Source organism: Bos grunniens, chromosome 22, assembly GCF_055505025.1.
Source record: "Bos grunniens cultivar Pamir isolate PY7600 chromosome 22, Bosgru_T2T1.0, whole genome shotgun sequence".
Taxonomy (NCBI): domain Eukaryota; kingdom Metazoa; phylum Chordata; class Mammalia; order Artiodactyla; family Bovidae; genus Bos; species Bos grunniens.
The window spans coordinates 54,584,028-54,609,759 of NC_141186.1; the positions used below are offsets into that span (position 1 = coordinate 54,584,028).

The 25,732-nt window shown below is 49.3% G+C and overlaps 1 protein-coding gene and 1 long non-coding RNA gene across 7 annotated transcripts in view; one reads left to right on the plus strand and one right to left on the minus strand.

Moving 5' to 3' along the window:
• The window catches only part of LOC147348646 (uncharacterized), a 24,433-nt gene extending 14,141 nt beyond the window's left edge, over positions 1-10,292 (plus strand). For 2 of the 3 annotated variants that reach the window (XR_015151795.1, XR_015151796.1), the window contains one exon: positions 7,930-10,292. This is a non-coding gene — a long non-coding RNA (uncharacterized LOC147348646). Of the gene's footprint in view, positions 1-5,549; positions 5,687-7,929 lie in introns of those variants that run through there. The other variant, XR_015151798.1, reaches the window with a different exon arrangement.
• The window catches only part of EXOSC7 (exosome component 7), a 27,263-nt gene extending 1,594 nt beyond the window's left edge, over positions 1-25,669 (minus strand). The window contains exons 1-7 of one of the 4 annotated variants that reach the window (XM_086368455.1): positions 25,590-25,669; positions 16,507-16,608; positions 16,116-16,210; positions 9,568-9,733; positions 6,455-6,525; positions 1,815-1,938; positions 631-786 (exon numbers count right to left, since the gene is read on the minus strand). In XM_086368455.1, the coding sequence (XP_086224581.1) occupies positions 631-786; positions 1,815-1,938; positions 6,455-6,525; positions 9,568-9,733; positions 16,116-16,210; positions 16,507-16,608; positions 25,590-25,646 (771 nt within the window). In that variant the 5' untranslated portion in view covers positions 25,647-25,669. Of the gene's footprint in view, positions 1-630; positions 787-1,814; positions 1,939-6,454; positions 6,526-9,567; positions 9,734-12,627; positions 12,769-16,115; positions 16,211-16,506; positions 16,609-21,387; positions 23,762-25,589 lie in introns of those variants that run through there. The other 3 variants (XM_086368456.1, XM_086368457.1, XM_086368458.1) reach the window with 3 other exon arrangements.
• Between the last annotated feature and the right edge of the window lie 63 nt (positions 25,670-25,732).

A 25,732-nucleotide genomic window follows, 5' to 3' on the forward strand; every position in this document is an offset into this window, starting at 1 on the left:
AGTGGCCGGGGGCGGCAGACACAACCAGCTGAGTGTAAGCTTTATCAGAAGTGAAGGGGACGGGAGTGCTGACCAGTCAGTTCAGGAGCAGCTGGAAAGCGCCCAAGTGCTGCTGCCAGGCCTGGGAAACCGAGGGGAGCAACCCGCCCAGAGGCTGTGGGGGGCTTTCCCCCATCCCTCTTCATCTCCATTTACACGCTTCCAGGCCCACACGGAACAGGGAGACCACCATCCTGTACCCCCAGCTCCACCTCTGCCCACTCTCCTCAACAGGCAGGAAGCAGTCGGCCAGGATTTCAGTTCCCTTATCCAATCACTGAAGCGTGTGATTTGGGAGTTACAAGTGAGTTACATTATCGTTCCAACGTTCTTATTCAGAAACGTGGCACTGGGGTCAGAGAAGGAGAGGATAAGGAACTCTTATGGGCAGCTCGCTACCTCCTGGTCCCAAGCCCCCACCCACCACCACCTCAGCTAGCTCAGCGACATCTGCCTTATACCAGCTGCTCTCCAGTCCCCAAAAGTGGGGTGAAGAGGGGAAAATGGGGAGAATTTCCATGTGACCAAGGGGGCAGGAGGCAGCAAGCGCTCCCAGCCAGGTCCCAGCGCCCACTTCAGAACCAAACTCACCTCCAGCATCTCGAAGATGCTCTCTGGGTCCAGGCTGCCCTTTCCCACCTTCCTAATGCACGTCACGACTCCCTTGCTGGTCACGGACACCAGCAAACTGGCCAAGGAGCAGGCCTCCTCCTGAAGAGTAGCGTCTACCACGTGCCGATAGCCAATCTGCAAGACGAGGGCAGCAGTGCACACGCGTGGGCAACACACACCCCGGACCCCCACTTCTGAGGGCCTCGCAGGGGGAATACCCATACCACCCATTCAGGCCTTATGTTGGATTCTGTTCATAAGAGAAATATTTGAAGTACTGTTTGCTCGTGCTGTTGAAAGGCTGTGTACACAGTGTAACAGAAGCATGAAATGGAAATACAGGGTGGGGGGAGGGTGGTCAGAATTAAAATCCAGAGACCTTCCAAGTCAGGGGCTATCCAGGGGTCTCCAGCAGAGGTCCCCTGGACGTTTCACTGATGACAGAGATGAATGCAGAGGGCCCATGCTGATGGACGCACTCAAGAATGAGTCAAGGGCAGGTGGCCCTGGTCGTCCCAACACTTCACCACAGCCCAGGCTCATGTAGCGATCCTGGTGGAATTAAACCTGGCCTGTCAGTCTGATCTGCGTCCAGTGAATCCCGAGTGGAATTATGACAGTCTCAATCAGAACAAGCCTCTTTGCACAGTCCTGGGCGGTGCCAGTCACGCATGAGCATCAGCCAGCTGCTCCGCTCCACAGGCCATGGTGCTCCACGCTTGATGTATTAGACACCCAGGCCCTGCTCCAGCCCTCATTTCATAGATGTGCTCATTGGGGCCCACAGAGGAGGCAGTGTCTGCCTTTCAACCACCTTTTTACTATTCAAGCAGCCCAGACACCAGAGTTGAAAGAATTAAAGGAACTAAGCATTCAAGGTACTTTGGTGAAATGCCTGGTAGACAGAAGGAGCTCTGCAAACTCTGGCTACTGCTACTATGAACCCACTCATGTGCTCCTGAGACCAGAGCCATATCGTCCCATTAAAAAGAGAAAGCTGTTTATGGTAGTGGTCTCTAATATAACGAAATTAGTGGGTTTAGGTTAAAGGTACTTCTGTGTGGGCTGTAAACCATAACTTCTCAACCTGCTGGGTAACCTTAACAGGCCAGGGTTGGAGGAGATTGACAAGGAAGAAAAAACCAGGAGATATAAGCTCTTACTTTGCACAGGGTGACGATGCAGGGGACATTCTCCACGCTTAGCTGGATGCAGTCGTAGGGGTCATCGGACAGTTCAATGTCCTTCGACCCTTCTTCGTCTTCCAGGACACGAACTCTTGGTATCCTAGAAGCAGAATTAAAATTCCCACTTACTGAAAGGAAGCATGGTAACTTCTTTTCCTTGAGTTGGAATCCCTGTGCCTCAGAAGATGAAGTCATGCTGTGCCTGAGTTCCCCCTCAGCCCTGCCGAAAGTGACACGGATGCAGTGAGGAAAGGAGGTCTTTTAAAAGTGATGCTGGGCAGAGGCAAGTGGGCTAGAGGGGGAGGGTATCAAAAGGCACAAACTGAATACTGCAAATGAAATAAGCTGCACGGATACATTGTACAGCACAGAGAATATAGTCAATATTTTACAGTAGCTAAAAATGGAGTATAATATATAAAAATACTGAATCACTATATTATACACTTGAAACTAATAACACTACATATGAATTATACCTCAACAACAACAAAAAGTTTAAAAATGAAATTTAAAACAATACTTGGTCAACCAGATATCCAAAAATGAGCCCTTATCCCTACCTTCTCACCAAACACAAAAATCCATACTAAATGGACCACAGATGTAAAGGTAAAAGGTGAAACAATAAAGCTTTTAACTAAGAACACCTTCACGACCTTAGAGTAGACAAAGATTATTAAATAGGACACAGAGTACTCGTTGTAAAGGAAAAAAAAATAACGTTCAGTTATAACTGAATACACACACACACATAAATATCTTGGAGATACTGCAGGTCTGGTTTCAGACATCACAATAAAGCAAGTCACATGAACTTGTCAATTTCCCAGTGCACATACAGTCATGTTTATACTATGCTAAGTTACTTCAGTCGCGTCCAACTCTGTGCGACCCCATAGACGGCAGCCCACTAGGCTCCGCCGTCCTTGGGATTCTCCAGCCAAGAACACTGGAGTGGGTTGCCATTTCCTTCTCCAATGCATGAAAGTGAAAGTGAAGTTGCTCAGTCGTGTCCAACTCTTAGCGACCCCATGGACTGCGGCCCACCAGGCTCCTCCGTCCATGGGATTCTCCAGGCAAGAGGACTGGAGTGGGGCGCCATGGCCTTCTCTGATGTTTATACTATAGTGTAGTCTATAAGCTTGGTATAAGCATTATACCAAGAAAAAAAAAAAAAAAAAGTGCACATACCTTAATTTTAAAAGACTCTTTTAAAAATAAAAGTTATTTTTAATTGGAGGATAACTGCTTTACAATATTGTGTTGGTTTCTGCCATGTATTAACATGAATCAGCCATAGGTATGCGTACGTCCCCTCCCTCTTGAACCTCCCTCCCATCTCCCACCCCATCCCACCCGCCTGGGTTGTCACAGAGCACCGGGTTTGAGCTCGCTGTGAAAAACACTGTTATTATAAAACACTAAACATCATGTGAACCTTCTTGCAATAGTAACATCAAAAATTACTGATCACAGGTCATTGTGACAAACATATACATAAGGAAAAGTCTGAATACTGCAGGAGACATGAAGTGAGAAAATGCCGTTGGGAATATGGCCCTGATAGACCTGCTCACTGCAGCACTGTCACAGACCTTCACTTTGCAGAAAACGCCGTATCCGCTAAGCACAATCAAGCGACGTGCCGTGAAACGAGGTGCGCCTCTGTGCGTGTGTATGATATAATATAGATTCAGATGATGAACTTCTGTTTGTCAAAAGGCATTATTTGGAAACTAAAAGATAATCCAGAATGGAGAAAACAAATTATTTCTCTGTGTGAGTGTGTGTGTATAAACTGACACATTCATTACATAAAGACTTTCTACCGAACAGAAAAGACAGACGACCCAACAGAGAAATGGGCGAGACTTCAACAGGAACCTCAAAAAAGAGGCTATTCACATAGCCAATAGACACACAGAAAGTTGCTCAACTTAAAATACTCATCAGGAAAGTGCAAAATAAAACTACAATGTGATACCAAGACACACCTACCAGAATGGCTAATATTAAAAAGACCAATTAAAAAAAAACAAACAAAAAACCAAGGGTTAGCAAAGATGCAGAGCAGCTCAGACTCTATACAAACCTAGGAATATCATTTGGTAAAAGCAATTTGGAAAACCATTTCACAGTATTGCTAACACTATTTGCTGGAGCTCAAAACTGGGAAGTGCTCAGATGCTCGTCAGCAGAAGAATGGATACATCAAGTGTGGCGTGTTCACTGGCAGTGGACAGCATACAGCAAAAAAGAGGACCATGACCACAAGTCACAACACAGATGTCTCAAAACATAATGCTCGGTGACCGAGGCGAGCATCAGTGAGAAAGCACTGCGGGATTCCGCGTGTACCAAGCACAAACCAACCTATTGTCTTAGGACTGTGGTTATCCTCAGGGGCTGTAGTGACTGCATGGGGGTACAGGGTGGGAGGGCTTCTGGGGGTTGGCGTTGTTCTTGTTTCTTGAGCTGGGTGCCAGAAACATAGTGACGCCATAAAGCCGGTTCATTCCAGTGTGGGGTGGAGCCAGGAAGGAAGAGGTGGTCCATCCAGCTACTGTTATGGAAGCAGCGTCAGTGCTTCTCCCTGTGCCTCTGACAAAAGCCCCCTCTGATTCAGTCCTGCTGCCTGTCCCTACACACGCCAATGTCCAGAGCAGAGGGGTTTCAGCCAGAGAACGTCCCACTAGGGTCCTGCCCCAAGGAGTCCTGCTATGGTCTGTCCTGCGTGAAGTCTCCGTGCCGGGGTCCCCCAGGGTGGAAGTACTAAGTAATATTAGGTGAACAGTTTGAATTCTGATATGGTAAAAAATAAGCACGCATACACACACACACACACACCCCTTCCCATCACACACACACTAAGCACACATACACACTCACATATACCCCTTCCCATCTCACACACACACACACCCCCCCTTCCCATCACACACAAACCACGCATACACACTCACATATACCCCTTCCCATCTCACACACACACACACCCCTTCCCATCACACACATACTAAGCACGCATACACACTCACACATACCCCTTTCCATCTCTCACACACACATACACATAACCCTTTCCATCACACAGATACACACACACACCCCTTCCCATCACACACAAAGCACGCATACGCACTCACACATACCCCTTCCCATCTCTCACACACATACACACACATACCCCTTCCCATCACACACACACTAAGCACGCATACACACTCACACATACCCCCTCCCATCTCTCTCTCACACACACACATACCTCTTCCCACCACACACATACACACACACACCCCTTCCCAATCCTCTGGCCATAATGTGGTTCATCAGAAGGGCTACAGGATACTCTCGACAGAATGGCCGCCACCCTTCTAGAAGGCCCTGACTATACAAAGTCCTCTCCACACACCAGGGAGACCGAGTGCCTTGCAGAATCCCCACCCCTTGCTGCCTGCATGGCTGTTGTGCTCTGGGAATGGGACTTGACAGCTATGCCCATGACAGGTGTCCTCCCCTACCTGAGCAGCTGGGTTTACCATTCTGATGTACAGTTTGCCCAACACTTCCCCTACAGCCCAACAGCCTCATCTGGTTCTCCTCTCCCTTTCTGCCTTGGTGCCCATGGTAACCAGCTGGCAAGACAGGGAGTGATTTCTGAGGCTTGAGGTACAACAGATGGCAACTTCCTTTCTTCTCCAACAGAGCCCAAGGCCAGGCTGCTGCGGATAGCATCTGGGACGCGAGGCCTCACAGTGGCCACAAGGGCCAGGCCTGCCCTCGGCCAGTGTTAGCCAGGAGTCTAAAGGCCCAGCGAGGGGAAGGGGACTCTACAGCTTTCGTTCTCAACAGAGCTTCCATCCTGCAACATCTGACCTACATTTATTCAACTTTGTTTTTGTTTGTTGTATTTTAAACTGTGCAAGTGGTTTAAATTCCACCACAGGAAAACTCTAAAATAACTTTTTTAATCACCCATAATGTGGGCACTTGAAAATAACCATAATGTCCATTTGGGGGTATTTATGTTTGTCGTTGTTGTTTTTCAGTTGCTAAGTCGTGTCTGACTCTTTGGGACCCCATGGATTGTAGCTCACCAGGCTCCTCTATCCATGGGATTTCTCGGGCAAGAATACTGGAGTGTGTTGCCATTTCCTTCTCCAGGAGCTCTTCCCAACCCAGGGATGGAACCCACGTCCCCCGACTTGGCGGGTGGGTTCTTGACCACTGAGCCACCAGGGAAGCCCAGAGAGCAGAGTACAAAGCAGGCAAAACCCTGGCCCCTGTGGAGCTTTACCTAGTCACAGTGTTTGGACAGTTGGCTGGGTCACTGGTTTCGACTCATTCTGCTGTTCTGTGGTTTTTGAGAATTTTTCTACATGGTACATGTTTACTTATGAAAATAATAATCCAAAACATAAATACAGAAATATATCTAGTTTTAACTTAGGAAATCTGTTTTCTGAAGCTTAAAATTAAATACCCCATTGCTGATGGGGAACCCCCTGGTTATCCTCTCCGACGAGCTTCAGCTGTGATGCCTCCGCAGTCCACCACAAGTGTCCTCTCAGGGTCTCCACAGGCCACGGCACTGTCTCCAGCAGGCTTACCTGGTGTTGAAGAGCGCAGCCTTCACAGCTACGGAGATGGCATCGAACAAATTCCCACCACATTCCAGCAGCTAAGGGAGACAGGGAGTGAGGCGGGGAGAAGCAGTGAGCATCATTTCTCACCTTAAGTATTACCCCAATGAAAGCATGCTGGTTCCTAAAAAATACGGACCAAGTGTTTATACAGAGCAGAAAGCCAGGCTGCTCGGCCGGCTCACCGCCCCGCACAGGCTCTTCACGCTAACTGCAGGTGCCGCCTTGCTGCCCCGGCTGTGGGACCACCGCTCAGAGGCCCCAGACCGTGTGGAGCAGCTAGCTCCTCAGGCAGTCGGGCCTACGCTGAGGGAAAACTGCTCCCCGGCGTTTTGCCCCAGGTGACTCTCAGAAGCACTCGGCAAGCATTCCTCTCATCTCTGCTCGCATATACCCAGCCTCCAGACAAGTGCAGAATGGCGGCCACTGACGCTGCCGCCGCCACCAGGGTCACGCTGACGACCGCAGTCACTACTGCACACAACGACCGATGTAAATCTGATGCTCAAACACCTCTCACTCCATGGTCTCTGTGAAGCATAGCACAACTGAGGTCTTTCACACGTTTTCACCTGTGAGCAGACGTGCTGACTGCACTCGAGTGTTCCCGTCCAGGGAGGGCTGGAGCCCATTATTAAGTGGAGGGCAACACACCCTTCTTCCTTATTCTCAAGAAGCCTTGGCCTGAGGTTATGGAATAAAGCCAATGGGAAGAGAGGAGAGGAAGTCACGTGGAGAAAGAAAAGCCGTGTATTTCCGTGTGTGTTTATTTAGAGTCTGTCTCCTCTTCGTCTGAACTACTGACTCCTGAGGCTGGATGCTGTCAGCTCTGTTTATTCCTTTCTCTTCAGAGTCCAGCAGAAGGGCTGCTGGGAAGGAGGAGCCTGGTGATTATTTACAGAAGACAGGCAGGCTCAAAGCCCGGGCCTTCCAAACTCTGAGAATCAACAGTCACACCTGGCAGGTCTCGTGCACTGCGTCCATGCCCAGTACAGACTCTAATTCCCACCTTTGAGCTTTCTGGGCAAGCCTCCGGTAGACTCCAAGCATCTCTCCTACTGCCTCGTATAATTACTGCTTATCAGAATATGATCTCCCAGCCTGTATTACCAGCTGGCTTGATAACTGCAGCATGTTTGTCGAGCAGCCAGACTAGCTCCCCTGCACCCTGGTTCACGTACAGACTGCTGAATGGCTAGATGCTGGCGCTGGACAGTCTGCTTCAATTCCTGTCTTCGCTGGGTGACTGTTGACTTCTCCAGTCTGGACCTCACTACTCCAGGCTTCACAAAGGGTGAAAGCCCCTCTGTCTCCCAGAGGTGTTCAACACATGAGTCTTTGTAAAGCCCTCCAAAGTGTGTCTGGCACGCAGGAGGCATCAGCTAAGTGTTTTAAAATAAATCCTAATTTGCTCTTTCATCTTCCCTTTGTTCTCCTCACAGACTGTTCAGTGCATCCATAGCTTCTCCGTCTTCATTGTTGACAACCCCTTTGGAGAAGAAATTCCGATGCAAAAGGCACGCGGGTGACCAGGACACAATGCACCCTGAGCTGCTCCTGTTCCCCGTGTACCCCTGCTCGTGGGAGAAGCCTACTGCTTCTAAGGTGAGACAGTGTCTCTTTGATGGTCACCAGTCTTGCAAGAGGCTGCACTGAGAGGATAGGCTTCCTGCCCGAATCAAAAGTGCACGAGGCCCCCTCGCTGGACCAGCCTAACGAGCCACAAGCGTGTGGGATGGCACCTCCCTGGGCAGCTGTGAAGCCTGCCTCTTGGCAGTGACTTCAGGCTGCCAGTTCCCACCCTCCTCAAAACCGGCACCTGTAAAACTACCTGCTTAGTAGGAATCAAACTCCAAATACAGCCTGGTTATTGGAGATGAGAAAAAGCAAATGAACTTGTAACCCCAAAGCATCAGCATTCAGAACAGACCTAAACCTGCTGGACAGTTAAGCACTGCTCTTTTGGCTAGCTCTACCCCATCTATGATCAAACTAATTTAAAAGTTTCCAGAAAGCCCTGCCCTGTTTCATGCAGGGCCAACAATTAGACAGCCAGGCTGTTCCCAGTAACGAAGCTCACTGTCAGTCCACAAGATCAGCGTTATCTTCATACTCATGAAAGGACTTGTTTGGTCCCTGGCTTCGCCCTCTGCCCTCAATATGAAGTGGAAGATGTCACTCATCTCAAGGTTCACAAGATTAAAGGGAAAGAGACCTAATAAGAGCCTGTATGTGAGCAAGAGACTGGCAAAATAAAGTATAGCTGTAAGAGAAATTACTGCCATGTGCCCAAAACCGGGCAGACAAGTAACTGGGAGGGAAGCACCAGGAAGGAAATGGAGGGCTAGACCGGAAAGGCTCCTGCAGGCACAGACTCTAGAGAAGGCAAGGAGGCAGGGCCCCGGGTCCTCATGGGAAACAAGGGGGTCAGAGTAGGTGGGCTACTGCAGGCACAGACTCTGGAGAAGGCAAGGGGGCAGGGCCCCGGGTCCTCATGGGAAACAAGGGGGTCAGAGTAGGTGGGCTACAGTGTTTTCAAGGGAGGATGAGGTGAGGTCACGAGTTGGCTCTGGCATTAAACAGCCCTGGCTTTGGAGCCCAGGATCACTGATCACAAGCTGAGATCCCCTGGCAGAGTTCCTTGACTTCTCTGTGCCTCAGTGCCCTCACTTATAAATGGGGAAGGCTAGTGCCCACTGGCAGAACATCTGTAAGGGCTACACAAAAATGCAGGTGAATGCTCATCTTCCTTGTCGCAACTCTGCCGATCAACTCTGTCTGGCACCATCTAGAGAACATCTCTTGTTTCCTTCTTCCCCAACAACCTCTGCGGATAATTTTGGGTGCTACCATGGTACAGCTGTTGGCAGATTTACTGTCAGGTGGCATCATCCGTGCCCTACTGCACGTATGTTGTATGTAAGTTAGAAACCATTATGGGAGGCCAAAGTTTCCCCAAGTAGTCTCACCCTGGAAACTGAAAGTATCCAACTGAAGACGGAAAAGGCACAGGGAGGAAAGCAGGCCCACATGTCTCCCACAGACGTGGGGCATGGCCAGTGCAGTGACGTGAGACCTACCAGCACGTCCACGTAGAGAACCCAGCAGTGCTCCCGGGGACTAATGCACAGGGACTTGAGGTCGATGCTGCTCTTGTTGTTAAATATCCGGTACAGGGTGTTAGCAATCTCTGTCCCAAGGTCATCACCTCCACGACCTTCAAATTCAGGGGTAGCACTGGCGGAACTACACAGAAGGGCGACAGGAAAGGGGTGAGTCTTGTCGAATGCATGGACAGAGGGGCAGGCTTTGTTCCAGGTTCCCTGGGGGACGCTGGAAGAACCAGCGCTGGGAGGAAAGCCACTGTGGGAAGGCTGCATCTGCCACTCTTCCAGCGTCCAGACACAGGCCGTGAACCAGGCCAGGACGGTGCCCTGGCTGTGTTACTGTGTGTGGTGGGAGTGCCCACTGACTTCTCACAGAAGCCATCTTTATCCAGAGAGAAACAAGAACACTGGTGAAATGAACCACTTCCAGCAATAATGAACTCTCATATCTTGAATGTCTACTAGACTCTTCTTTGGCAGGCCAAGGAAGTAGGAGGCCGAGAGAATGAGTCTGGTCTACAGAGCGGTGACAGTATACACACCAACCCTAGATGATGACACTCTCAAGACAAAACCTCAGTGTAGGCACAGTAACTCTCCTGGGGTTATCTAGGACATGCATATATACACACATACCTGATTCATGTTGATGTTATTGTCAAGCAATTATCCGCCATTAAAACTATTTTTTAAAAAGAGACATGTATAATAGTATGTCAGAGTTCTGTCATAAACTTTAGATCATCACGGTACTGAAAAGCAGGAAACTAAGAACTGTTTGCTGACTGAAATCTCTCTTCACTTTGGTTATCGCGTTTACTTTGTTATTTTTCAAGAGAAATGCCTTTTCCTTCGTAGCTTCCTGAATTTTATGCCGAACTACCTCAACAAAGAAGGAGCAAGCATCAGCATGGGCGCCCCCTGCCCCTGCCCCAAGCACTACTGTTTTAACAGGAAATTTTTGAGGGTTTGCCTTAACAAAAATAAACCCTTGGTACATTTGTGGGATATGTAAACACTCCAGTACTTATTTTATTGTAATGAACTTAAGGCCCAGAAAGATAAGAAATCAGTTGTTTCAGTAGGTCTCTACAAAACCACATGTGGAAGCTCTCTGGTCCCTGTCCATCTGTCCATCCGCTGGTCCTCCCAGAAGGTTCCCGGCCCTGGACTAGGCACTAGCGACCTAGAGACAGTGGGACAGGTGCAAACCCAAGTCAGCAGTTCCAGGGACACAGCAGGAAGTCACATGCAAACAGGCACACAGAAACGGTCGGGGAGGGTTGCAGGGGGTGTCAGTCAGCACTGCGGGTTGAAGGGAGTCTCGAACCTGAACATGAGACAAGCTGGTCTGACCACAGACGAGCAGGGGGATTCCAGCCCAAGCAAAACCTCTGTGAAGGCCGAAGGTTGTGCCCACCCCATCTGCATATGCTGAAGCAAACCTCGCCTCACACGTTTCAGTGTCCCTTCTGTCTGGTCCATTCTAATACAGACATAAGATGAATCCTAAAACAATCAGAGTGTAGCGTTGTCTAATAACATTGCTTCTCTCATCATATAGTCTTCCCTGACCACTACAAGCCAGGAGAACCCCCCAATTTAAAAATCCCCAAGAGAAACTTCATCACTGCCATAGCAACCTCACTGTTCCTTCCCAGCCTTTGCCGGACTCGGGCACCGAGCCATGAAAAGGAGTTCATTGATGGTAAAATAATCAAGTCACCAGAGACCAAGTTTGTTAGTTTGCAGAGCCAGCAAAAGACAACCTGTTTCTAATGTAAACCCTAAGCCATCAACATTAAGTCCTATCTTCTGTTTAAAAGCGCATCTGTACAGAGCTCTGGGTGGACAAATCCAGCAGAGGTCCTTATGCTTAAAATGTTTATCCTTCCCTCATTACAGTAGGCTGAGTCCTCCTGGGTGTGACTAATAATGGAATGGATTCATTAACTCTTCTACAGCCCAAAGGGACAGTTTAACAACTTCCCAAGCCAGTTGGCTAAATTAATCTACCAACAAAACCACACCCACTGTTTTTTTTTGACACTGGGCTGGTTTAAAGTGGAAAATTTTCCCATTTTAAATGATTTCTGCCCCCTACCCTTAAAAAAAACCACAAAAACAGGTTAACCCTTTATGCATAGCTGGCAGCCAGAGAAAGGAGGATTTAGAAGCCCATGAGACCATGGAAAGCTCCCGGGATCTGCCCGAATGTGTCATTCAGCACACCTGGCTTGTAGGCTAGCATCAGTCAGGTGAGTGCTCTTGGGCCCGTCTTATGTCTCAAGGTACTGAATGGGTGCTCTGGTCTTAGGACTTACTACTAGACCACAAATGTTGGAGTCAATGAATGCAGACCAAGGGAGTCCTAAATAAAAAAGCTTCTCTATTAAGTACCAAGTTTAGAAAGAGAGCGAGAAAGAATGCAGGCTGGTAATCCTACCCCCTGTTCACAGACATCAGTGTATATTCTTCAGACGAGGAACATACACTTGGGGTTTTTTTTGCATAAGACAAGTTCTTTCTATAATTACAGTTACTGAAACCAATTCAGGTCCTTCATAAAGTATGACCCAGCCCCTTTTCCAGGGCTGCTGGGAAATCGCTTATGGAGCTGGATAAACAGAAAAATCCTGGGAAGGCTGCCGCTCCCAGTTCTCCAGCGTCTTGACTCATCACCTCCACCCTGCTCCTCCTGCTTGGCATCTCTCTGCTCTGACTGCATTAGGCTGGGATCAAGGCCCTGTCTAGCTGGAGCAGGACTTGAGACACTAGGCCCATTGTTGTTCCCCTTGCAATGGATCTAGCCTGCAGAGCCATGAAGTCTTACAGCCAGGTGGGCCAGGGATGACTCCGGGCCTCACCCTCTAGTCCCTAGCCCCCAGGCAGGTCCCAGTTCCCCTGACTCCTCTGGAGGCACACTGCTCATTTCCAGGCCTGCTGAAGCACCCCAATAGAAGGGGATGGGAACAGTGGCACATTCTGAGTGTTTCATCTTAAGCCCTCGTTTGAAGTTCCTGGGAGAGTTACCTCATCAGCTTTGCAGACTTTCAGAGCCCAGCGAGCCTCAAATGAGGCCTTCAGGTTACCTCTCTGCTTTGCCCCCACCCTCGACCCTTCAGCTGAGAAGGGTGACGCTTCAAGCAGCATGAAGTAGGTAAGGAAGAGAAATCGAGTGGCTCCACCCACCTATTCAGGGCTTGAAACCAATCCAGGTTCAGTGAATGAAGAAAACAATCCAGATTCAGTAAGTGAAGAAAACAAATGATCACACTTAAAGTAGTTGAGATCCCGGACAAGTGAAAAGCGTCAGACACACTGAAATGTCCATGAATGAAATATGTTCTCCCCAACTGCCCCAGCTAAAACCTGAAGCCTCTCTGAGAACAAACAGAGTCCCTAAGCCCATCAACATGGTGGCCAAGAGCCGGGAAGTGACCTGATGGACGGCCACTGGTGGTAACCACAGTGACACACCAAGCCCACCAAATACTCACCTTCTGGCCTTCAGATGGAAACTATCTTTTCCCAAAGTTTGAACCTTCTTATAACACAGCCTACTCTCAGGCTATAACTAACAAGCCAAAGACACAGAGGCAGGAGCTAGAAGGTCCGAGTTCGCTCCCAGGTAAAGGTGCTGCCAGGTATTTCTGGAGCAGAGCTCAGGAACCCCCGCGTTTTCCTCCTCCACTGGTACAGGGATCAGGCCTGTGTCTCAGGTACCCTTCCCTAAGGGCACCACTTCTGAGACCCAGGGAAAATCACTGGGGTGGGGAAGGTGTCTACCCCAGGCTCTGTATTTGATTCCAAGCAGATGAAAAGAAGTAGAGGCAATTAGAAGAAAAGCAATTAGTTTTCCATGACCTCTCTACCACTGGAAATTGAAATAATTAAAAACATGAAGGTTGCTGGCAAGCAGTTAAGTCAAGCTGGGCTCAGGCAGGCAGGAGGGGTCCCACCACCACCCAATCACTTTCCTCCCACTGGGTAACAACTGTCTCAGCCTGTGGATGGGTGTGTGCCTTGAGCTCTCTGGCAGAAGCCCCACGCTTGGGGCCCTGGCGGGGTTGGGGGCAGCACCCTGAAGCCTGGGCACAGCCACAGGTGCCCAGAAGCCATTCCTGTTCACTGGGTCAAAGTGAAAGGGCTTTGTTTACACAACTGTGAGTTGCTCTTTGAAGATGCAAATAAGCTTCTGATAAAGGTGGCAGCCAGAGATGCTTGGTGACCTCCTGTTTGCAGGAAAATGGGCTTTTATGAATCTCACGGTGATTCCATCCTCTGGCTGATCACACAGAGTCTCTTAAAGACGCCGAAGGGTGCCACCTTGACAAACAGATTCAGGAGAACTTCCCTGGAAAGTGGGGCTTCTAGGCCTGCTGAGGTTCTATTGAGACTTACAGAGGAGGAGAAAGACAGCAGCAGGCAGCCTCTCAGTCAGGAGAGAGGGGCTTACTTCTAGAACCCAGATCTGGGGAAGAGGCTGCTCAAAGGCTCCGCCTGCCTTAGAGCCACCCTCTCCAGCCAGGACTAGAAAGGGACACGGGCAGTGGGCCAACCTCAAGCCATGTTCAGACGCAGAGCCACACGGAAACGTGGCCCCTGCAGCAAGCATGAGTGCACCACTCTCCCTGGCGTGGCCGCACTGACTGCCTTTGATCTGCCTGAGATGAATGAGGTAGGAGATAACGAAGAGGAAGAAAGGAGAGCAGATGACAGCCCCTAACACATGGTATCTGCTCTTCAGTGACTATTTACTGCACCGAATCAGGCAGATCAAGTCAGGAGAGGCATTTTTTTCTTCCTCCATGAGCAAAGGAAAGGATAAGCTGGAGGCCTGAACAAGGTCACCACCATGTACAGCAACTTAAAAGATGGGCTGGTTCCACTGGATGACCCGGAATGCTGAGAGCAGCTGGGCAGAACCGAGGGGAGATTGCGCCAGGGGACCAGGACACGCTGGAAGGAAAACTAACCAGAAAAATGAAGACACATTCTGGAAACTCTACACGGGGTATCCCGCTAAGGCTGGCTTCTGCAGGCTGTATGAAATACAAGAGCAAAGGCTCAGAGCTGGATAGACCCGAGCTGGCAGAACTAGCTGTGTGAACCCAGGAAAGTCACTTACCCTCTCGGAACCCCTTGTGTCATCTCTTACTGGAGTTTTGTGAGGACCAACATCTGTGTTCGGAAATGAAGACTGCAAGTCTGCAGCTCACTGTGCAAGTGTGGGTCAGCATCTTTGCAGGAAAGGGCTGACATCACAGGCGCAAGGCTGCTACCTTTGGAAGGGCCTGCTTGCGAGGCTGGCCCTTGGCTTGCATCTGGGCACTCGGCTCTTAAGAGAGGACCCAGTCAGTGGTAAACTGTGCCGAGACTGTGTGGATAACGTATGGTGTATGCCAGACACCTGCTTTCCTTCTGGGAGTCTGCAACTTCAGTGTGTGTAAAGCAGACGGTGCCTGTGTCACCAGGCAAAATCTTGGGTGTTGAGTCTCTAATGGGTTTCCTTAGGCAAAATGATCACACATGGGTTGCTGTGTTTCTGTAACAATCACAGCTCTGAGTACAACTACATGCTCCATGCTGAGTCCTCCGAGTCCGTTCAGGAAATCTCCGACTGTGGGGGCGGTCTTGCCCCTCTACCAGTAAAGTATCAATGTTACATATCTGCATCTAGCATGAACCAATAGAGAGCCTCATCCATTTCAAGAAGGTTCACTGTCACCGCTGCTAGCTGGAAGAGGAAGTTACAGATAGATGAGACTGGGCCGGCAACCCGGTGAAAAGCCCCAAGCCTTCAAAGGGGAGGTGGAGAGAAAAAACACTTTGGAAAGCCCATAGAACGTGTAACGACTGGGTGCTCGCTCTATTTTCATTACCTAACTTCCTCATCATCACCCCAGTATCACCATCTCCATTCTTTAGGTCACGAGATTTAGGCACAGAGGGGCTGGGTAACCAGCCCGAGGTCACCCAGCTGCCGGAGACGAAGGCAGTGACAAGGCTGGCCAGCTGGCTGCTGAGGGTGCAGTCTTTGCTCTTCCCTGAGCCCACGCAGCTTGCCCGGCTGCCACCCCCTCAGCCTGCGAGAAGCTTGGCTGGTCCTTGTCCCCGCTCTGCCAAGCGAGTCATTACAAGTTTTCTGCAAAGCTAGAGCCAGAAGACCGCCGGGGCCTTATAGCACAAGTGAGTCTTGTCAGGTATACCTGATTATTTTTCAAAGCTCAGTGACACCCATCATTTCCTATGACTCTTGTAACTACCGTGTGCTGGACGGCCTGGCACCGGGAAAATGAGGGCCGGCTTGGCTGATCAGGACAAGGGCAGGCCCTAAGCTCAGACCTCCTCCTGCATTTCCCGGGGCCTGGCACAGCAGAGAACTCGGCACATATCTGCTGGCCGGATAAAGGATGATTAAATACAAAATAAAAATGGGCTCAGCAGGAAACCAGAGGTTCATTCTCTGAATCTTCTTTTAAATTGCTTTTCTTTAAAACCACGTGCAGAGTACTGACCAGTCAACAAAGAACTCCAAGTAACCTTCGTTTGGTTTCTCCAGCTTCGGTGTCCCCATTTCTGCCTTCACGCCCACCAATATGTCCGTGTGACCCTGTGGACACAAGCAAGAAGGGGTTTCATTTGGGGCGGACAGCATGCCACCCAACCACGCCCTCGTCTCCCAGACACACACCTCCAGGGAACTCTCTTAGGATCAGTGATGGAACTTGAAAAGGGGCCCTTTGAGAAGGAGAGGGGTCCTTCAGATCTACACAGACCCCCTCCCAGACTTGGCTGTGGGTCTTATGTTTCCCCTGGAACAAAATGCACCCTGAAAGCCCAGAGGGGCTGGCTCCCGAGAGCCGACCCATTCCTCAACATTGTACAAACCGTGGGCCCAGCACTCACCAGCTTGACCCTGGCAGACCCACTGGTGTTGGACACCACGTCGGTCTCCACTTCGACACATCGGTAGTCTTCACAGCCGCGGCCGTCCACACGGAGGTCTTCCTGGGTGCAACAACCAACATCCTAAGGCTGTGGGCCTAACCCTCCAAGAGGCTCCTCAACTGACTCACTCCTTTCCCCTCTAGAGAAATATGCGGTACAATAGCTCCTTTTAGGGATTCGTCCAGAAATCCTGTCCTGTGAGCTGATAACATTACTGTCTTACATATGAGGAAACGAAGACTCAGAGAATTTAAGCAACTTGTGTTCAAGGTCCCACAGCTAGGGAGAGCAAAGCTCGGCTTCCCATCTAGGTCTGAAGTGGAAAGTCCAAACTATATACCACCATCTGGAACAGGCACACACAAAATCCGAAGAGACATAATAAATAAGAGCTATTTCTTCCCAAATCTGCAATTCTGAAGCCACAAGAAACACGGATTGTCAGTTACAAGTTCACCTGTCTCAGCTTGTAGCCCTCCTACCCCCTAAACCCAACCAGATCTACTCTGTAAACGGCTGGAAACAATCAGCTGGTGTCTTCTAACACAGGCATTCTCTAGGACAGGGTCAGCAGCTAGGCCCCCAGGCTGCTCGTTCTGGAAGCTGTCCCATGGGAACCCAGCCATGCCTGTTCACGCAGGTATTCTGTGGCTGCTCGCACACAAGGACAGAGCTGAGGGGCTGGGACAGAGACTACATGACCGGCAGCCCCCACATCACTACCACTTAGCCTTTCACTGGAAGTCTGCCGACCCTGCTGCAGAGGACGGGTTTCAGGGTGGTCTACGTACTGCCTGGCTTTATCCCCAGTTATTTACTTCCTCAATTATTTACTTCTATCTGTATAACTCATAGATAACCATTTTATGTTGTGGTTTACTCCTAGCATTTATCTTGTTGCTCAACGAGTTCCAGATTTCATGGGTTGGTTCCTGCATTCTCTCAACATGCCTCAGATATCTTTGGAGCACTTCTTTACTTCTGATCACATGAGGAGTTACAGCCTCTGAGATTTTCCCTGCCCCAGCCCCGGGATCAGCCCATTTCCTAAGGAGCGTTGGTTCCTTTTATGGGAGAATGGTACTTAAAAACCAAGATCTGGGTGCTAAGTAGATTAATTGCTATTAGGGTATCATTGCTTCTAGATCTTCTCAGTAGAACAGAGCCAGAAAAAAACATGTGTGTACTAACCCACGCATACACACACATCTTTATTTATGTGGATTATCTATCCACATGTGGATTAAAGAGCCATGTGTTCATACTAAGAGTTGGTTCCAACCTTCTTCCTTGTCTTATCTGAAACTTCTCTCAGGGAGAAACCTGGCTCTCATTATCTACAGTGTATTTCTGTATTTGTTAAGTCTCTGAATACACAGTTTCAGAATTGTTACTGCCATACCCCTATGAGAAACAAATTTACTAATAGTTATTTGTGTAGATTTCTTTTTGTCTTTAGCCTTAAATATTGTTACTGTTCAGCCGCTCAGTTGTGTCCGACTCTTTGCGACCCCATGGACTGCAGCACACCAGGCTTCCCTGTCCTTCAGCATCTCCCGGAGCTTGCTCAAACTCATGTCCATTGAGTCGGTGATGCCATCCAGCCATATCACCCTCTGTTGTTCCCTTCTCCTCCTGCCTTCTATCTTACATAACCCACTCAAAATACCTTTTCCAATTGTCCTCCCTGCGCCTTTGTTACTCATTTGCACCCCTTTCAGGTTCAATTAAAACTGCTGATGTTCCATTTTGAGTCCGCCACATCCTGGTTACTTTTAATTCCTATTTACCTTTGGGCCAGGTGGCCTATCACTAGGGCTCTAGGAGTCGCCACTGTCAGGAGAGGTGTGCTCAGACAAATGTCCCTCTCCCTCATCGCTAGTTCATGCTCCCCTCTTCCTACTTCCTCCCAGCCACTCCAGGCAGGGAACCAGTCTCTTTAGCTCCTGGTCCATGGTTCCTGTATTTCCTTGCACAAATGAACCTTTACATGAGTATGCCTGTGCAGGAAACCACTACACATCGGCTCATACAGACTGTCCTCATTCCTTGTAAACTTTTTTCTGGAAAGCTCTTTCTTTCAGAAAAAGAATCATCACCTCATTAGATTCTCAAAGAGGTTAATGCTCCTCAAAATGTTAAAAACAAGCACAAAAGAAACCAAAAACAAGCAAAAAAAAATCCAAAACAAAAAAGCAAACCACTGTTCTAAAGTATGTAACTATCAGAAACTTATCTTTAAACTGCCTGGCTAACTGCATATCTGACTTTTTTTATTTTGGGAAATTAAAATACAGAAAAGGAAAACACTGCCTGCTCTCGCCACACAGTACCAACTACTACCATCTGTCGTTTTTGTTTGAGCTCTTTCACTCTTTCAACTCCTATTAAAGGAGAGAAAATAAACAATCCTAAATCAGGCTGAAGTCCCTTTGCAGCCCTGCCACTCCCAGCCATCCTCTCCTTGGAGGCAACCCCTTCCTGGAGTCTGAGGAGACAGATTCTTAAAAAGCAACAGAATTTCATGTCTAGGAGAATGAGTCTCCTGACTCTGTAGAGAGATCTCTTTTCACTGGAGGATCCAAAACTATGTAACTTTATCTCTTTACAACCCCACCTACCCCCATCCACATGAAGATTTCCTAGGTCCATCTCTACTTGCTCCATCCCTAAGGTATGCGTGCGTGCTAAGTCTCTTCAGTCACGTCCGACTCTTTGCGACCCTATGGACCACAGCCCACGAGGCTCCTCTGTCCATGGAATTCTCCAGGCAAGAATACTGGAGCGGGTTGCCATGCCCTCCCCCAGGGGATCTTCCCGACCCAGGGACTGAACCAGCATCTCTTACCTCTCACGTCTCCTGCATTGCAGGCAGGTTCTTTACCACTAGTGCCACCCGGGAAGCCCGTCCCCAAGGTGTACCCTGATGCAAAGTAAAAATCTGGCTCAGAAACCTTTACATTGAGTCTTTGGTAGGTTATACCTACGGCACAAGGGTGAGCATCACTAGGAGCCTTAGTCATGGACTCCAGGCCGGGTCCTGCCACTGACTCGCTGCTTGACCTCAAAGGCGCTTCTCTAATTCTATGGATGTATACATGAAAAGAACCACCACTGCTTGCAAGAACTAAAATAGCAGCTACTGTTTAATATGCATTTACTATCTACCAGACTCCTCGGTGGCTCAGTGGTAAAGAATCTGCCGGCAATACAGGAGATATGCAGGAGACGTGAGTTTGATCCCTGGATTTGGAAGATCCCCTGGAGTAAGAAATGGCAACCCACTCCAGTATTCTTGCCTGGAAAATCCATGGACAGAGGAGCCTGGCAGGCTACAGTTCATGGGGTAGAAAATAATCGGACACAACTGAGAGACTAAACAACAAGAAAAAAACTACTATCTACCAGATAATGTGTTAGGAAATCCATACAGGTTAATATGTTGAATCCTCACAATAACCCTGTAACATAAGATTTTTCATTCCATTCTACAAATGAGGATCAGGTTGAGAGATGCTAAATGGCCCAAGGTCAGAGCCAGTCAATAGCTGGCTTGAATTCCACTTGAATTCCAAGCCAGAGCTCTTGACCCCGCTTCCACAGTCTCCTGTGTTCTAAAGGGTCTCCTCATTGTGCAGGTCAGGCAGCACAGGCCTCCTGCGAGGACGAGCTGCCTGGTGACCACTTGGCCCTAGTGAGGATGCTAACGACTATGAAAGCAGCGGGCCCACAAGGCTACAGGGCTTCCAACTATGCTTTAAATCACCACCCGCTCTGGAAAGATCTAATCAGAACCCTTAGAAATAAGAAGGGATGTCAGAAAACTGGGCCACCAGGGCTTCTCTTTCCAGCCCTTAACCCACTCTCTGAGCCCTCTTCCCTCAGCTGGGAAGACTTGGGTGACACGTAAGAGATAAACAAGCAAGCTACAAATTCCCCATTCCGGGGATGCATATTTTTGTTGTTTTCCATCAAAAAAAGCACACAAAAGGAGAAAAACAAACAAAATCCATGAATCACTGCACACAGGACTTTTTCAAAATCCACTTTTTCACATAAAAGGCTCTAGGAATCTCCCAAACCTGGTGATCTGGCCTGGCTCAGAGCTTGACACCCTACCACAATTTTTTATCCACCTACAGTACTCAAACGAAGGAACCAATCCATGTGTGAACACTTAAACACTGGCTGCCTTGAAGTGAAAGCTCTATTTAAAAAGTCAATGGAAAAAAAAAATCAGTAGAGGTGCCTACAGGTGACTGACCACACCAGGGAGCAGAGCCTTGTCCTCAGGGGACAGGGGACTGAGCGCCTTTCCAGGTAAAGGCCTTCTGAATGCCAGGGTGGGTCCTGGTGACTCAAGTTGTTCACTTTGTGACTGCAACAACCCCGCTGGTTGGGTGATATGGAATCACCTTCAACCTGTATTTAAAACTCTGCTGTTGCACACCAGCTTTGGGACCTTGAGCAGGTTAGTTCCTGCACATCTCTGAGTCTATCTCTTTATGTAGAAGAGGGAATAACCCTGAACCTGCAGAGTTAGAGGAAGACTCTCCCACACAGGCAGCTCACAAGAGTCCCTGCTCAGGACTTCCTTCTGCTTCTGGCTACATGTATTAACTCACAGACTCCTTAAAAACAACCCAGAGAGAGGTTACCAATGAGGACACCGAGGTGCCAGGTTTAACTCCTGTTTGACACAGGACAGATGACCCAGCCCGGAGTTGCTATTCCTCACACCCAGGTAACCCAGTCCTACTCCCTAATAGCAGCTGGCAGTTGGCTCTTGCAATCCAACACACGAAGTGGTCCTCTGAGGTGATGCTAACCCCTCACTACCTTGCAGAGATACCACTTTGCCGGCAAAGGTCCATCTAGTCACAGCTAAGGTTTTTCCAGTAGTCATGTATGGATGTGAGAGCTGAACCATAAAGGCTGAGCGCCAAAGAACTGATGCTTTCCAACTGTGCTGGAGGAGACTCTTGGAGGGTCCCTTCGAGTGCAAGGAGATCGAACCAGTTAACCCTGAAGGAAGGAAATCAACGCTGAATATTTATTTGAAAGACTGATGCTAAAGCTCCAGTACTTTGGCCACCTGATGTGAAGAGCCGACTCATTGGAAAAGCCCCTGATGCTGAGAAAGATTGAAGGCAGGAGGAGAAGGGGCTGACAGAGGATGAGATGGTTGGATGGCATCACTGACTCGATGAACATGAACTTGGGCAGACTCCAGGAGATGGTGAAGGACAGGGAAGCCTGGCGTGCTGCAGTCCACGGGGTCACAAAGAGTCGGATGTGACTGAGCGACTGAACCACAGAGCTCACTGGAGGAGAACGGAGACCAGATGGCCTCCCCTACTAGGAAGCCACCCCACTTTAGAAGGAGCCCGGCTCTGCAGGCCCAGGCCCAAGACCCAGCAGGCAAACCAGATGTTGTCCTCGTTCCACTCTCCAAGCCTGCTGGGTGGGCCCGCATTCCTTTAGGATGCAATGCTGTTTGCCTTGCAAAGCTGCAAGTGCCTGACCCAAAGGCACGCAGGCCAGAGAGTGGCCAGCTCTCTGGGGCCTGAAACTGATTCTCTCCTTAGAATCTGATCTCTGATCTGGGAAGTACTTGGCAGGGAAAGAAAGTTAAAGAGGAGCTGACAGGTCATGATGTGGAGGGAGCTGGAGAGGCCTCACAGAAGTAAAGATGGGCGGGCGGCGTGTGCCCAGGTGGAGGGCACCCTGGCAGCAAGTGGCTGTGGAGAAGGGAGACACTTCAGCAGAGAGAAGTAGGGGTGTCCCAGAGACATCAAGGCAGGCAGAGTCACAAAGACACGTGATCCATGCTTGAGCCCCGGAGAGGCAGTGTCCAGGAGCTGCCTAGGGACTTTCTACACCCAACAATTTAACAACCTCTCAGTTCAGTTCAGTTACTCAGTTGTGTCCAACTCTTTGCAACCTGACTTAATCTTCCCAAATAAAAAGAGCTTAAATCTCAATAGCCACAGGCCGAACCCCTCATGGGGTCACTGTGAAGGCTGCAGATGTAGTACGGATGGTTCCGGACGAAGCCACGCTTCTGACAGGAAAATCTCCACTGGGAGCGGCGTCTCTTCAGAGCTGAGTGCACGCCAGGCGGCCCATGCTCCCTTTCCTTGTCACTCCACACGGTCCTGTTCTGTCCCCTTACACAGGGGGAGCTAGCTGACTACACTCTTTCTGTGAATGGTGGAGCCAGGAGGCGCCCTGCTCAGTCCACTCCAAGTCCTCATCCAAACAGAAGCTGGAGGCCACTGACCTTGTCAGGGGAACCACTGGCAGAAAGCACCTGCCCTGGCCAGACCATTAAGGTTCCTATAATAACCATTTGCAGGAGATATGTTATCTTACAACAGGACGTCCTGGTAAGGAATGCAGAACTAATAAGCTACTGCTAACTAGAAGAATTTGGGAAATTCTTCCCAAATTTGAGAGAGGGGACGCCAGTCCATATAAACTACTAACCTCCCCGAATCCTCCTCACTAGAATCCACCTTGGCTGAGTGATGTGTGCACCACCAGGAAGGATACTGAGTCAGGACGACTGGCCAGAGGCAACCCAGAAACTAACTTCATCACCGTGAAACCCGAGGCTGCGGGCTGCACAGCAGAGCAGCTCTCCCGGGTTCCCTCACCCTGCTGCTCTCCACCTGGGCGCCCCTTCCCAATAAAGTCTCTTGCTTTGTCAGCACGTGTGTCTCCTTGGACAATTCATTTCCAAGTGTTAGACAACTGCCTACTCGCTGGCCCTGAAAGGGGTCCCCCTTTCTACAACCTCCTCAGGCAGAGGGGCAAAGATTTCTACAGCAGACTCCAGGCAGGCTGGACCAGGCCAGTGGCTGGTCCAAGGTCCAATGTCTAGTGACTGCATCAAAATCTCCCAACATTTATGAAAATACTCATTCCCAGGCTCCAGCCCCAGCCCCAAGGATTCTGATCCAGAAGGTCCAGGTAAAGCCCAGGAAGCTGTATTTTGTGAGTAAAAGGCACTTCAAGGTTTCAGAATTACTGGGCTAAGACAGAGGTTAGCAATGTCTTTGCAGGGAGGAAGAAGGCACACATTTAGCCAGTTCAGCAAACCTGAAAAGAAGATTAAATGCTAATTCTGGAAATTCTGAAACCTGCCCCCCAATCCCTGAATGTAAGAACCAGCTTGGGACTTCCCTTGTGGTCCAGCGGTTAAGACTCTGTGCTCCCAACGCAGGGGGCCTGGGTTGGATCCCTGGTCAGGGAACTAAAATCCCACAGGTCTCAACTAAAGATCTCACATGCTGCAACAAAGACTGAAGATCCCTCAGCTGAGACCCAGCATAGCCACATAAATAAAATACTTAAAAAACAAAACCAGTTAGATACAAGTAAGTAAAACAAAAGCTGTACAAAAAAATGCTAACTAGGGTTCTAAAGAAGCTTAAACCAACGTGGGAAAAATACTGCCTAAAAAGGTAATAGTAATATATGTCCATATACTATTTAAGGCCTAGAAAAATGGTGGGGGTTCAGAACTTGCCCTCCCTGCTCCTGTTTCGCCGACGTGCTTTCAGAGGACAGAGCAAAGAAACAGAAGTGGAAGCAGTGGGCATTCTCCCTGGCTTTCATCTCTGGGTGCCTATTTTTAAAAAGGGAAAATAGCACAAGACTTGAGTTGGGCTTTACAGTCAGATCTGGATTTATATCCCAGGTCCACTGTACAAAGAAAGGGTGGGGGTTCCGGAAAAAGGGAACCAGGCATGCATGGCTTTCTGGACACAAGGGAAGCCATTTTAGTCCTCAGCCTTTTTGTGATCTACGCCTGGCCACAGTGCTTGCCCTTGAACATGCTGCAGTAATTAATGATCTTGAGGGAACTACAGAATTCAGGAAAAAATGGAAAAGCAATGAAGAAACAACAGTTCTCAGATAAAACGGAGCCCTAGTTTTTCTTCAATGGATATACGTAACAGTCTGATACAAACCTTTGAGTTGTTCTACAAGAACTCAGCTGCCCACTCAGCTGGAGGATGGTAACTCCAGGATAAGACCCCAAAGTGGTCACAACCTGAAGATGATGTTGCCCTTTTCTTCCCCTTGATGAAGTGAAGCAAAGTGAAAGTCGCTTATTCATGTCTGACTCTTTATGACCCCATGGACTATACAGTCCATACAATTCTCCAGCTGAGCCACCAGGGAAGCAGTCCCCTTGGTGACTCCAATCAACTAAAGCTTGGACTCCGCTGACTTCTGCCCCAACTGTAGGCTACCTCCTCTGCTCAAGCCCCTTCATGAATATACCTGTGCCCTTAGCTTGTTTTCCAGTTTTGCTATTGGTAGACATTGCTTCTGAAAAGATTCCCAGAGTCCCCTTCCTTGATGCAATTAATAAATTCTCCTTCTCCCATTCTCTGGCTTGGTTGTGTTTTTCGGTGCAACATCCAAGAGACAACCCTGGAGAAGCAACGGCTACCCACTCTAGTATTCTGGCCTGGAGAATTCCATGGACTGTATAGTCCATGGGGTCGCAAAAAATCGGACACGAATGAGCGACTTTCACGACCAAGAGTCAAACCCGTTTTCCAGCAATACCACTACACACTTACCTTACGACCTCAGACAACTGACTTAATGTCTCTGAACTTAGTTCTTTATATGTAAAGCAGACATAACACTCACCTTCAGGACTTAACAAAAATTCAATGAGATAAAAACTATGACAGAGTATGTACCTAACAAAAGTGAGACAGCTCAGCCTTCAAAGGCTGAGAGGGGATTTAACAGAATCAGGGACTGCCCACCGCGTCCAGGCTTGGAACCTTGTGGACCCGGAAAGATCCAAGTACGCATACAGTCCTAAATAGATGCTCGCCGCCTGGTCCCAAAGACGCCGGCACTGGCGGCTTTAGAGCTGCACATGCCGGCCGCACAGCGGTCTAATCAAAGGTAAACCCAGCCTGCCGCAGTCTTTATGGGCGAGCCGAGGACCGGCATCGACCCGCAAGGCCAAGGGAACCCCGGAGGCCGGCGCCGGTACTGCCCGCTACCTGAACGCCATGTACAATGTACACCTTCTCCGCCTCGCTCAGCGCCACCGACGCCATGCTGCCGAGCCTCCCCCGCCGCTAGACATCATCCGCCCGCGTCGCCCGCCGCCAGGCACGACCCCCCCCCCCAACCCCGCGCCCAT